Here is a 13966-nt window from a genome sequence, read left to right as displayed (position 1 = left end):
TTATTAATATATATATATGTTATATTTACATATTTGCATATATATATATATATATATATATATATATATATATATATATATATATACAAATATATATATATATATATATATATATATATATATATATATATATATATATATATATATATATGTACGCCATGATAGATCGCTAACCACTACACATTTTTTTCTTTCCTTGTTTCTCCCCTTGTTTCTTTCTGTGTTCCTTTCTGTGGAAGAGCGTAGGCTCGAAACGTTAAAGACATTTTCAATTCCCGAGCGTTATACTAATACATCTGTTTGTTGTCTACACCACCTGTCTTCGTCTATTGTTTTTTTATGAATTCTCCCTACACACACACACACACACACACACACACACACACACACACACACACACATATATATATATATGCATATATGTACACATACATACATATATTTATACTTCGCATTTTTATTTCGCTTCCAAAATCCTTTATGTGAACTGGTGTGTTGAAACAAATTTGTATTTTTTGAAAGAGACATTTCGCCTATAATAATCCATTCTACAAGGCCTCAAATTTGAGGGAAGGGATTAGGTTAACTACATCAAACACCAGTGCGTAACTGGTACTAATTTTATCGACTCCGAAATGATGAAAGGCAACGTCGACCTCGGCGTAATTTGAACGCAGAACGTAACGGCAGACTTAATAGCGCATAGTATTTCGCTGTGTTTGAAATACTTGAAATGGTTATTGTTAGACATAATGGAGCAAAGACACATTACAGGTGAGCCTTTATATAAGAATCATTTTCAAAACTAGTATAATCATGATGTTCGTTTAATCTTGTTTAGGACCTTCATTTTTGCTTCTCCTCTTCAATATCCATCAACTAAATGCGTATCAACTCCATGAGGGAACCTCAAACAGTTCATGGCACAATTACAAGGTGACAACTCAACCTGTTTGAAAGAGCAACCAAATTCCTCAAATCGCAACATGCTCTGATTAAAAAAATGATATTGGATAATATCATATTCGATAATGTAATCCAAATACAGCCTCACAAAATGTCTAGACTATCATAAATTAGTTCTGTGTATGATGTGATGGTGAGTTTATCACAAAAATACCTAATTTTTGTTGTTAAAATTTGTTGATGCAGCAAGTGTACTTTTTATAATAATGGGAAGACTTGACTGTTTGTCATTACCTAATTATTTCGAGAGGACAAACAATTCCATCAGCTTCACCCAGAGTACAAAACACACTGCCTCCACTTTGGAAATATTCAACCGTTGCGCGCACTGCTCCACAGAAGAAACAACCTATATACATAATTTAGACAGAAGCAGCTGAACAACCGTCTTTTGGGTGTATAGTATAGGAGATTGTAAGTCACCTGATCTGGTTACATCATACACTGCTTAAAAACGCATACCAGCACACCAGATGACCACAAATAGTTAAAGATCCAGGCTGGCCACCCATCACGCCACCACAAATTATCAGACAAGTGGCCGTTACTGACATCCCATACATCATACCAGTGTTGCTGCTGAATGCCAGAAAACTGGAAACATCCCACCAGCTAAAAACCCAATACCGGAAAGACGTTTAATGAAACAATATGCATGGGTTGAACAGAAACACAGTTGACCGCTGATAGAACAAATGCTGAGAAACATACCGAAATGTGTTGTGTTTCAAACTGATAGAGAGAAAGAACTTCTGATGGAGTTGCGATGTATATCCAGCAAAATGTCAAGTCCGTCACGATGTCAAGATGTACATTCAACAATTGTCAAGCTTGTGACGCTCAAACGCAATTTTAATACATTGATGGTACACATTAAACATATGAAAATAGTAATATGTTCTAAATATCGCCCACCACACACGTCAAATCATAGGCACACATTCGAATTGAGCCTGGAAATGAGGGAAGAAGTATTAACATATGGCAGTTTTATATTACTTACTCTAGGACTTCAAGCTCCCTAATATCAAGTGGCTTGAGGGTCGGCTCCTCTCGGGCATTTCATTACATGAGCAAAAACTGGCAGAGTCCCTGCCTCACATCACAAATATGTTCCTGACAACCTTCCAGCTTCAGCTTTCATAAAACTAATTGGAATGGTACTCATGAGGAGGTCATGGATCAAAACTTAGTCTTCCAGTCTCTCTACACAGTATATTGACATAAAGCTACAGCAGTTTACGACAATAATGCAAGGTATATACAGTACCTTTTCTTCTGAGGTAATGTCAACATAATTCTCAGGGATTAGAAGATTCTAATAAGACGGCGAGCAAAAACTCTCAAATTGTTTAAACGGGTCACTAAAGGATAGTGAAGAATCCTATCACCAACAAACTCATAAAAAATACATCTACATAAAAAGACAGAAGGTAAAATATATATTCGGATAAAATAAAATAGAACGGCCTATCAAAAAGGTAAATATAAACGACTAAATATTCGTAAACTATCAAAACTTATAGACAAAGATAAAATAAATGTCCAAAAAAGTTTTATCAAACGATTAAAAATATTTGAAAACAGTCTTTTTATTCCCCTCACATACAGGTAAATTTAGTTGTTGAAAAGGCACCTATATTTGAAAAGCTTGCAATTGTTTTTAAATAAATTTATTTACATGTATACCAAACTAGTTTCAACAATATGTTTTGTTTTTCAATGCTAAAAATTTAGAATCATATATTATAAAAACATGTTGAAAAGTTTTAATGTCGACAAGTTTAAGTGATCATAATAGTCAATAATATAAAAAACTGTGGATCAATTGTTTAAATTGTAGTAGACCAGAAATGGATATCCTCAAAGTTTCAGTCATACTGAGTCAAGAAGGAAAAAACAAGGGACAAATGGAGATAATAAAAAAAGGGATTTTGTTTACAGCTTCTGTGATTCTCTTTTCGACGTGTGCAGGACTTCTCGCTTGCAACAGTGCTTTTTGGAATCCGGTGTATTCATAATTTTTTCCGCGAACGGATCTGATTTTTGATTCGTTAAAGTAATGGTGACGTCTTGTTTTTCTGGTGATTCAAGTCGGTCGTTCTGCTTGGTTGGCTTTCCTGTGGGGAACGGTCATGTAACGTTCCAGTTGGTTGATTCTCTTAAAAGATCATTTTGTTGTATTTGCTGAAGTTCGGTTTTGATCGGAGGTAAAATTTCATTGGTCTACAGTTAGGTGATGTCAGCAACTGATGTTTGTAAAATTCTAAAAAATTGTTTGTTGTACCTAGCTTTTTTTGTGTGGAGAAATTGAGTCTTTTTTCCTTTTTCTCTTTAGTGTTTTTTCTTCTTTCTAAAGGTCATTCAGTTGTGGTTTGTATTGTTTGATGAGTTTGCTTTCCTTACCTAAACAGAATTGGATTGAATTATTTCCAGTGTATTGATAGAGAGGGAAGGTTTGGTATTTTCGGCTTTATGTTTACGGGATATTGGTCTAGGTCTTCGCTTACGGGAATTTACATGCTCGTGGAGTCCCGAATTTGTTGCCTGTGCACAGTCATTCTATCTCTCAAGGTTAACCTAATATAACCTGTGTAATCTCCTCTATACATTCCACATTTGAGAACATAGATTAAGTTCTTCGAAGCACAACTGAAATGATTTTTTATGGTTTTCAGTAACTTTGTCATTCGTAGGTTATTTATAAGGAGGGGTATGTTTTGGTGGATGATGTTGTATGCTTCCATGTTCCTTAGATTGTGCGTTGATACGTAAGATATCAAGCTATAGTTAACTATGATGATTGTTGTCGAGCATCTAATTGCATTTGGAGCGTCTAATTGCATTTGGAGCATCTAATTGCATTAAACGCACATTAGAAATAAAATCATTGAAGTACTATAACATCATTATTTTCTTGTCTGCGAAATACCAACCACATCCGGCGCTTCTAAAGTGTGTTTATAAAATGTTATCGCATTCGAATTAGCTTTAAGTTTGACGATGCTTGTTCTCAGGGTATTATTTAGCTTAGTGGTACTATCCCCAGCCATTTCTACCTACCGTTATCTATCTATCTATCTATCTATCTATCTATCTATCTATCTATCTATCTATCTATCTATCTATCTACACGGATGACGTCACCGTCATAGTGTCTAGCCATGACCACATCGAGCTGGTCGGTGAGACACCGAAAGGCTACGAAGCAGTAACAGGAGCGAAAATCAATCGGGAAAAGTCAATAGGCTTGCGGCCCTGCACCTGGAGAAGCAAGCCCATGCCGTTCAGCAGCGCCTCCGTCGTGAGACGCTGGACCGGTCACGTTGCTCGGGGTCTGGTTTGTTCAGGACCTCCAAACGGAGAAGAACTGGGACGAGATAACGAGTAGGGTGGCCACTCTCGCCCGGCAATGGGCCGAGAGGAAGCTATCCCTAAAAGGTCGGGCGGAGGTGGTGAGCGCATACATCGCGTCCGTCATCTACTACCACATGATCGTCGTACCTTGTCCCGATCCTACCATCACCAAACTGGAATGCATCCTCTTCCACTTCTTGTGGAAAGGAAATACTCCGATGGCCAGTGATCCGTTTGCTGCCAACACCCGTCTGAAAGGCCTAGAGACAAACACTTTCCTCTCTGGTCAACCTCTCATCAACTTCTTCAAGTATCACTTGAAAAAGAAGGTGAGAGTAGAGAGGGAAGTTTTGTCTAGCAAATGTTTCAATAAAAGATGGGTGAATGTAGCAAGGATCGCACGTGTGAATGAGGGAGCCATCTTGAGAATAATCCTGTGAACCAGAAAAAGAAAGAAAGCAAAAAGAGGGTCACTTACTGTAATGTGTTTTTGTAGGACATCATTGCCCGAGGTTACCGTGGTCTTTTCCGTAGGATTTTCTTTCCTCGGATAAACCTCATCTGTTTTCCTGTTTGTAACGTTCAGAACATTTTTTGTGATAGACGATCCCTTTCGATTGACGTTTTTGTTTTTTACGATCCCTATTGATCATAATTTTCTTTTTAAAATTTTTCTTTTTTTCTTTTTTTTTCTGTTTCAAAAGAAAAGCTCTTCATTGTATTTTGTCCCCTCTGTGTTCGGCCCTGTGTGGCAAATAAAGAAACATATTTATCTATCTATCTATCTATCTATCTATCTATCTATCTATCTATCTATCTATCTATCTATCTATCTATCTATCTGTCTGTCTGTCTGAATGGACTGTTGACAGATCGGCTTCAAATAAGTTGGCTTTATTTGTGTAGAAAAAACTGTTTGTTGTTGCATATTTTTTGCGAAAGAGATGTTTAACATCATCTCCTTCAACCTAAGTAAAATCATTTAATCGGAAATTCCCCACTCCTGCAGGTGAATTTCCAAAATTTAAAAAATTTTCTCCGGTTTTCTTTGCCATCTTCTAAACGAAAATGGCTAAATCAAACCAAGAAGCCAGCATTCCTCTCATCGACTTTCTGCCTTTTCCAAAGCCAGAAGTGAGGGAGGCTGAAAAGAACGTCGTTTCGCTTGGCCGTAGAAGATACAAACAAAGAAGTAAAGGCGACGCTTACTACTACAAACACTGCCTCCACCACTGCTATCACCACCACCACCACCACCACCACCACCAAAAAAGATGAACACATTATACAACTACAAACACAGCAACTGCAAACACATCATAGAGGACATTTCAAAACAAGCAATCATTCACAAAACACTCAACTTAAAAACAAACTCGTTCATCACATCCATCATCTATTACCGTCTCACCGTCGTGCCTCGTCCCGACCCCGCCATCACTAAATTGGAACGCATACTCTTCGATTTTGTGGAAGGGAAGAGTTCCGATGGTTAGGCGATCCATTTACTGTCAACATCTGCTAAATGGAGGGTTGGGCATGCCGTGGTTGATGATGTGCAGACATGCGCTGAAACTGCAACATCTCCGGCGCTACATAGACGACGGTGAACAAGTGTGGTCGCCGTTTGTGAGGCGCGCTTTCCCGCAACTCATTTTTTTGACCGAACTGCAGTCGTGGATCAAACAGCGACCGATGCTAGGTGAAGGGCACCACAAGTGCCGCCTTGCTCTCAAGCAACTCTGCCGTCCAGGACCAAACTTGTGCGACTTTAATTCTACGAAGGCGTTCTATAGAAGATTAGTGGAGGGGAGGTGCGACGACGTTCTCGGGCAGAATCTGGGCGTCGTTGAGGAATACCCGACCTACCTGTTCTGGCCAACTTTCGGGCTGGGACCTATGGACAATCAACAGAGATCCCTGGCTTGGCAGTGCTATCGAGAAGCATTGCTCGTTCGAGATAAGCTCTACAGGCACGGTTCGAGATACATCGGACCGGCTTGCCCGAGATGCGGTCAGAGCGACGAAACCGTTCTGCACGCACTCGTGCAGTGTCCAACATTTCGGACCTGTGGGCTTATGCCGAACGGCTGCTGTCACGTGTGGGACGAATTCGGTTGTCGTCCGAGTCTATCGTGAAAATTGTTCGCTACCTTCCCTTAACCGAGAAGGTAAGGCAGTTTTCATCGTACTGGTAGCCATGGTGAAAGAATATGTGTGGTGGACTCGAGCGAAAGATTTAGAGACAAACACATTCATCTCTGGTCAATCGCTCATCAACTTTTTCAAGTGACACTTGAAAAGAAGGTGAGAATAGAGAGGCAAGATTTGACTCATGAAAGATTCATTAAAAGGTGGGTGAATTTAGCAAAGATGATACGCGTGAATGACGAAACCACTTTGAGCATGATCCTGTAAATCCAAGAGAGAGAGAGAGAGAGAGAGAGAGAGAGAGAGAGAGAGAGAGAGAGAGAGAGATAGAGAGAGAGAGAGATAGATAGAGAGCGAGAGAGAGAAAGAGAGAGAGGTAGAGAGAGAGATAGAGAGAGAGAGAGAGAGAGAGAGAGATAGATAGATAGATAGATAGATAGATAGATAGATAGATAGAGAGCGAGAGAGAGAGAGAGAGAGAGAGAGAGAGAGAGAGAGAGAGAGAGAGATAGAGAGAGAGAGATAGATAGATAGATAGATAGATAGATAGATAGATAGATAGAGAGCGAGCGAGAGAGAGAGAGAGAGAGAGAGAGAGAGAGGTAGAGAGAGAGATAGAGAGCACTTTGCTCTCATGTGTTTTTTCCCTCCCTGCTTGAGGTTACCGTGGTCTTTTTCGTAGGCTTTTCTTTCCAGGGATAAACCTAATCTATTTAAAAAAATTTTTGCTCTTTTCTGTGATACAAGATCCCTTTCGATCGTTTTTTTATACTTTTTTTTACACGAACCCTTTTGATCGGAATTTTTACCTCCTTTTTTTCTATTTTCTTCTTTTTTATCTTTCGAAAAGAAAAGCTCTACATTGTGTTTTGTCCCCTCTGTATTCGGCCCTGTGTGGCTAATATAGAAAGTTATCTACCGTTATCTAAAACGCTGTGTTGACACATATCCAACATCTGTCAATGTGTAACAGTCTATTTGTGTGTATCTAGTGTCTAATTTATGTTAAACAGACTCAGATGAATATTTAACGCTTTAAAAATTACTTGCTTTAAAGCGACAGTTTGAAAAACTAGGTAAGAGTTTAAAAATTTGTTCGTTTAACATTTATTTTTGAAAAATGATTTTAAACTTTGATATTCCTGAGATAATGATATAGAGCATTAAAGTAACAAGAAAATGCAACAACATTACCTAATGCTTAAATGGGACGGAAGGAATGGTATACTTTCGTAGTTTTACTCCTTTATTGGTTCTTGCCATTAACGTGGGGCTGTAGAGTATCATTGTTTAATTGTTGAAATTATATAATTTATTATGGAATATATCATTCGACGGTTCAAGTTCTCAATATTTAAATAATTTTTGCTAAGAAAATTTTATATGATTTGAATTAAACATGAATAATTAAAAAGAAAACCGTTTCGATTAATATGAATTTTAACATCCGTTGCTTGATTGACAGTAAATATGGTATGCAAAGATTGCACAAAGACCGAGGCTACCAAGAAATAGTGAAACTTTGACTAATCGTCCTGCAATAGTGGTTGCTTTCAGTGCGCCTACTTTATTACCTGCTTCGACCATTTTTTGTGCCTAGAAAATAAAATGAAATATTTTAAGAAATTTAAAATATGTAAACAGAACTCAGCAACAAATACATTGGCTTCAAATGTTAGCACAAAGCCAACAACTGGTACTTATCGACTCCTAAAAGATGGAAGGCAGAGTTGACCTCGGTTGATTTTGAACATAGAACGTAAAGACCAACGAAATACCGCTAAACATTTTGCTTGGAGTTCTATCGATTCTGCCAGCAAATATATCGAATTATATGGATTAACAATATAGTTTGTTCTTCATAAAAGGATGAATGGTGGGATGCTGGCGTGACTATAAATTCTACTAATATTTTTATAGTGTGGGTGTGGTGGTGATGAACTGATATTATTTATCAGTTTCATAACCATTGTTCTTATAAAAGTAGATATTTTACCAAATCCCGTTGCTACTTTGGTGTTAGAGCTATGATATGGACACTGGATTAATAGAAACCTTATAATGACATGGTAAGTTGGCAGCGATATAAGAGATGAGTGGGAAAAGACTGTTGTGGTTGAAATACTAGGAGTGGTTATTGTTAAACATAATGGAACAAACAAGTATTACAGGTGACCCTTTATATAAGGACCCTTATCACAATTATTACAATCATATTGCTCGTTTGATCTTGGCGGAAGATTTACTGAGTAGTCAACGACCAATTCAACACCTACCTTGTCTCGGTGAAGTGCTTGTGTGTTCCATTGACCCGAAGAGCAATGCTGGAGGGAGAGAAATCTTCAAGCAGGTTTTACCAGGCCAGACAGGTCGAACGGTAGAAGACAGACAAAGCCTTAACCATTAGATGAATAAACCTCAATGACAATAAATCGAAGCGTAGGCAGCAGGGTGTGCATTTAATTATCGGCAGGACCTACCAGATCAGATTCGTGGCTTTGAACTAACAGGATGTCATGCAGAGGATCTTGAATACAAGACAATGGATGAGACCCTAATATTCCTAGTTAGATGAAAACTGCGGGACCATATGAAGCAACGCCTTGTCACTCCTATAGTATGTGCAACCGAAACCCTTAGGGCCTTCTTGAGGGACGACCTAGATAGATGATCTTGTTTAGGTCTTTTGTTTTGCTTCTCCTCTAAGATCTTCATCAATTAAATGCATATCAATTCCATGCCGGAGCCACAATCAGTCTATGACACAACTACTAGGAGACAATCTCAACTAATCCTGTTAGAAATAGCAGCCAAATTCTTCAAATCAGAACATTCTCTCTTTAAAAAATGATATTGGATAATATCACATTGGATAATGTAATCCTTATAGAGTTTGATAAAATGCCTGGAACGTCATAAATCAGTTCTTGTGGATACGATCTGATGTTGAGTTTAACTCAGAAATACCTACATTTTGTTGCTAAAATGTGTTGATGCAATAAGTGTATGTTTTATAATAATAGCAGGACTTGGCTGTTTGCCATCATCTAATTATTCTGAGGAGACAAACACTTTCATCAGGATCACCCAGGGTACAAGAGCAGGTCACAACACATACTGCCTACACTTTGGAAATATTCGATCTTTACACGCATTGCTCCACAGTTAAAAAAAACAACCTGTAGACATAACAGAGACAGAGGTAGCTGAACAACGGTCTTTTTAGGTATGGTATAGGAGACTGCAAGTCAGTTAACCCGGTTACATCAAACGTTGAGACAAAGAAATGCAAATCAGCACTTTAAACCACCACAGACACTTAAAGATCCAGGGCGGCCTCCGGAGAGCTCTTAGGGTACCCACCTGGTTAATTTATTCCTATACACTTATCGTATTAATTCTCATCCTACAACGAGCTACTGAAGCGGTCTAGCATAATATGGAAAAGACTTACCATAAATACATCCCTGAAGGATATCCTGTTGCCACCCCAAAAGAATATTAAGACTACTTAAAAGATCTCATTGAGAAAACTAATTCTTTTATCCGTTGTATGAGGTGGTGCGCATACCATTTTGACCGGGGAAAAGAGAAGAAACACCACAAAAAATAACATACTACATTTATTTAAATATTGCGCTTTTCCACCACCTAATCAGAAACTAGCCAGATTCAGAGACGAACTTTGGAGTATAGCAAAGAACATTATATTCCACAAATTCCCCTAAGAAGGAACCAACACTTAATAAAATGCACATACTACTGAAGGAACTCAAAAATAAAACCGGACTTCTTGTGCATGCAGATATAACTGGTAACTTGTACCAATCATAATACAACTTATACAATCACTGCTTAAAAAATTAGGGAGTACTGAAAAGCCACAAAATAACTCATGTTAATAACTTAACTAACATAAGCTTACTGGCTAAAAACGTAAGTTGAAAAATTAAATTTAGAGGACAGGACTGAACTTTACGTACTCAGAACCACTTGAATCAACCTCAAAGACCATAATCCTAACTTCACTACTAACCCTTCTGTAAGATTGATATACTCCAAAAATCAGATCTACTCAGGATTAGAAAACAAATGATTGATAAATACATACCAACACTTAAGGATACTATAAAACTTAACCTCTGGTCCAGCTGATATAAAGTAATTGATTAGTTCAACAGAATTATCAATAAAAGAAAGAAATTCATTCAGTTATATATATCCAACAACTATTATACTATTAACCACGTGCTCCTCAACAAGGCGCTACTTTTGCTGCGAAAATTTCCAATCTTTCTAGGGATGAAGTAATATTAACATCTAGAAAATCTATCATAGAATTCGAGGGAAAGTACTAGGTTAAAAAGAACAGACGAGATTATTACTACAGGTCTAGCAACTCCACTCAGTGCTGTAAACCAACGTTGTATTTTTGTAACGTTCACTCCAGTATAGCAGTATAGTTAGTTAGACAAGTAAAGACACGACTATCTATGATCGATTTCGCCGACTTCTCGACGACTCAGCTTCCGATATCACAGTATTTGTAACGAGTGATGGATATGTGATCTTGAATTAAAATATATACAGAGACCAAAGTTGATTATGCGCTTATATTTAGTCGTGTTGTACATTTTTCGATAAATTTGCTTTATTTAAATGTTTTTGTACAGAAATTGTTTCTTTGCACTGGTAGATGGAGAAAACTGTGAAAGTCAGTTGGAGATTCCCTACACATCTCTCTAAGTGTTCACTCAAACGTATCTGTTTATACCTTGGGAAAACAGGCCTCTTCCTTATGCAGTATGGTTCTCCGTCTAAGTGACATGCTTGTAGTTGTGTCCACAACCTAAACAAGTTATAACATAAATTAAGTTCTCGGATGCACAAGTGAAGTTGGTCTTAACTGTGAACCTCTCTCCTTATTTGAATTGGAATTCCAAACTTTCCAGTTTGGACGCCCATAATTTTTAAACATTGGTTTCGTGGTTGTTGTATATTGCTTTGCATTTGTCAGTAGTCTTTTCAGCGATTTGGGTTGCATTTTACATTTTATGACTTTATCTCTAGTGAGCATTGGTAGATTTTGTACAATGGTGTTGTATGCCTCATTGTTTCTAGGGTTGTGAGTCGATATATACAGAAGTATTTTGAGATGAGGTGTGGTGTTTCGTTTTGTTTCCCTTGATGTTTTAATGCCTATTTTCTTGGCACGTTTAATTCCATCATCTAGAAATGAGGTTGGATAGTGTCTCTCAGTTAGTATTTTTTCTGAGGTCTTGAAGACGAAGGTCCCGAGTATTTCTATCAGACATTATTGTGCAAGTCCTTTTCGCTAAATTATAGGGAATATTTCGTTTGATGTGTTTCGGGTGGCATGAACTAAACAGAAGATGATACTTCGAGTCCGTTGGTTTATGATAAATGTCACTTAAAATTTGGCTGTTGACTTCTTTTTTTATCAGAATATCTAAGAAAGGAAGTTGTTCTTTGCTGTAGTCCGTAGTAAACTGAATGTTTGGCTTTATACTATTTAGTATTCATTTAGAATTCAAAAGTTTATCAATGGTCTCATTGCAAATGATAAAGCAGTGATCCAGATATCTTTTCCAGTTCTCTCTTATATACTGGTAGAATGGGTATCAATATTTTTGCAATGAAACTTCATATATAGTGAATTCAAAATATCCCAAGAACAGTGGCTGCTTTCATTCTCATTGCAACACCACATTTTTTTCGGTAGCAAGTGTCATCAAATAGGAAATGCTTTCTGGAAGTTCTTCGGGATACTTTTCCAACCACAATTTTATTGCTTCTATCCCATAGTCATGTGAGATATTGGTGTAAAGATTAATAACATCCAAGGAGACCGTTAACATCTCTTCATTAGTTGTTTTTGATAGGTGGTTCAGTATATCTCGATCGTTTCTAATGAAGCTTTCGATGTAGTTCAACAAGGGTTTCAATAGGATTCAAGGAAGTTGCTTAGGCGGTGGGTTTTACAGGCTGGGCCAGCTATAATGAATCTTGACTTCAACGGTGGGAAAACGGTGTTAATTTTTTCCTTAGTTACAAAACTGAGTTTAAAAGCGAATACAGTTCACATGACCCCTTCCTAAGAGTCTAGCACAAATTCTACTTGTGCATCCGTGAACTTAATTTATGTTATAACTTGTTCAGATTATGGACACAACTATACAGGAGAGACAAGTTTGTCACTTAGACGGAGAACCACAGTGCATAAGGAACAGATCCGTTTCCCAAGATATAGATAGATAACTTTGAGTGAACACATAGAGAGATGTGCAGGGAATCTCCAACCAGTTTTCCCCACTGCAAAAAAACAGTTTCTGTAGAATAAAATTTAAATAAAGAAAGTTTAGAAAATTACTATTTTAAAATCTCACAACGAAAGATATTCAGCAACAGTACTTTGGAGTAAAGATTTTTGCCAACATAACATGGTAGTCCTGTTTTAGGACGAATGTTGCTGTAATTTAGCCCCAGGAGACATCGACCCCAGCTGGCTATACGGCATGATTTGTGTCCTTATATTTTCGAACAAGGGAATCTTCTGTGCTGATGAAACGAAATAACCCGGAAATCGCGTTACACAGATATTGTTTTGAGCTGAGTGGGGGTGCTAGATTCCCTTGTTCGAAAATATAAGGACACAGATCGTGTCGTATAGTCAGCTGGAGACGATGTCTCCTGGGGCTAAATTACAGCAACAATCGTCCTAAAACAGGACTGCCCTGTTATGATGGCAAAAATCTTTACTCCAAAAAAAAAAAATTACTTTATCGAAAAATTCAGAACATGCCTAAATATGAACGCATAATCGATTTTGTTCTCAGTATATATTTTAATTCAGGATCACATACCCATCACTGTATACATTTCATCTCACTACTTTAGGTCATGAGTTTTTGTGTGTTTATTTAAGCCTCCCCAAAAATGAGCAATTGCCTTCCCTGTCCCAAAGAGTAACTATCACCAGTTACCTCCCATTAGGCTTTTTGTACTTGTTGATTCATTCACAAAGAACACGGGCTAAAATCTTTTGAAGTAAATACAAAATCAAAATAATTTCAATGTCATGATTAGCAAAAGCGAAACCAGTCGACAGCCACAATAATTTTCACTCAAAATATAATAAAACTATGTAAACTGTGTGCATTTTCCTTCTTTTATTATATATATATATATATCTTTGCATTACAACTCACCACGTGGGATAATCAAAATTCTCTTCCTTCCTTCTCTTACAATGTGTGTATATATATATATATATATATATTTATATATATATATATATATATATATATATATATATATATATATATATATATATATAAGGATTTACTTTTCGTAATGAGATAAAAAACCAAGGCTGTGTATATTTGAGAACATTTATAAATAGAAGGTCTTACAGCTGTTTCCAGGATAGTTATTACATACCTTCATCGGAGACGGTGTGAGAGGATGGTTA

At 37.2% G+C, this 13966-nt stretch overlaps 1 protein-coding gene across 3 annotated transcripts in view; it reads right to left on the bottom strand.

Moving 5' to 3' along the window:
• Positions 1-7565: 7565 nt before the first annotated feature.
• LOC106884202 (uncharacterized) overlaps positions 7566-13966 on the bottom strand; it is a 29031-nt gene continuing 22630 nt past the window's right edge. For all 3 annotated transcript variants that reach the window (XM_014935450.3, XM_089341238.1, XM_089341236.1), the window contains exon 4: positions 7566-8070. In XM_014935450.3, the coding sequence (XP_014790936.2) occupies positions 7915-8070 (156 nt within the window). In that variant the 3' untranslated portion in view covers positions 7566-7914. The remainder of the gene's footprint in view (positions 8071-13966) is intronic.

The sequence above is a fragment of the Octopus bimaculoides genome, chromosome 2, assembly GCF_046866305.1.
Source record: "Octopus bimaculoides isolate indiv1 chromosome 2, ASM4686630v1, whole genome shotgun sequence".
Lineage (NCBI taxonomy): Eukaryota > Metazoa > Mollusca > Cephalopoda > Octopoda > Octopodidae > Octopus > Octopus bimaculoides.
This window is presented reverse-complemented; position numbering and strand designations above follow the sequence as displayed.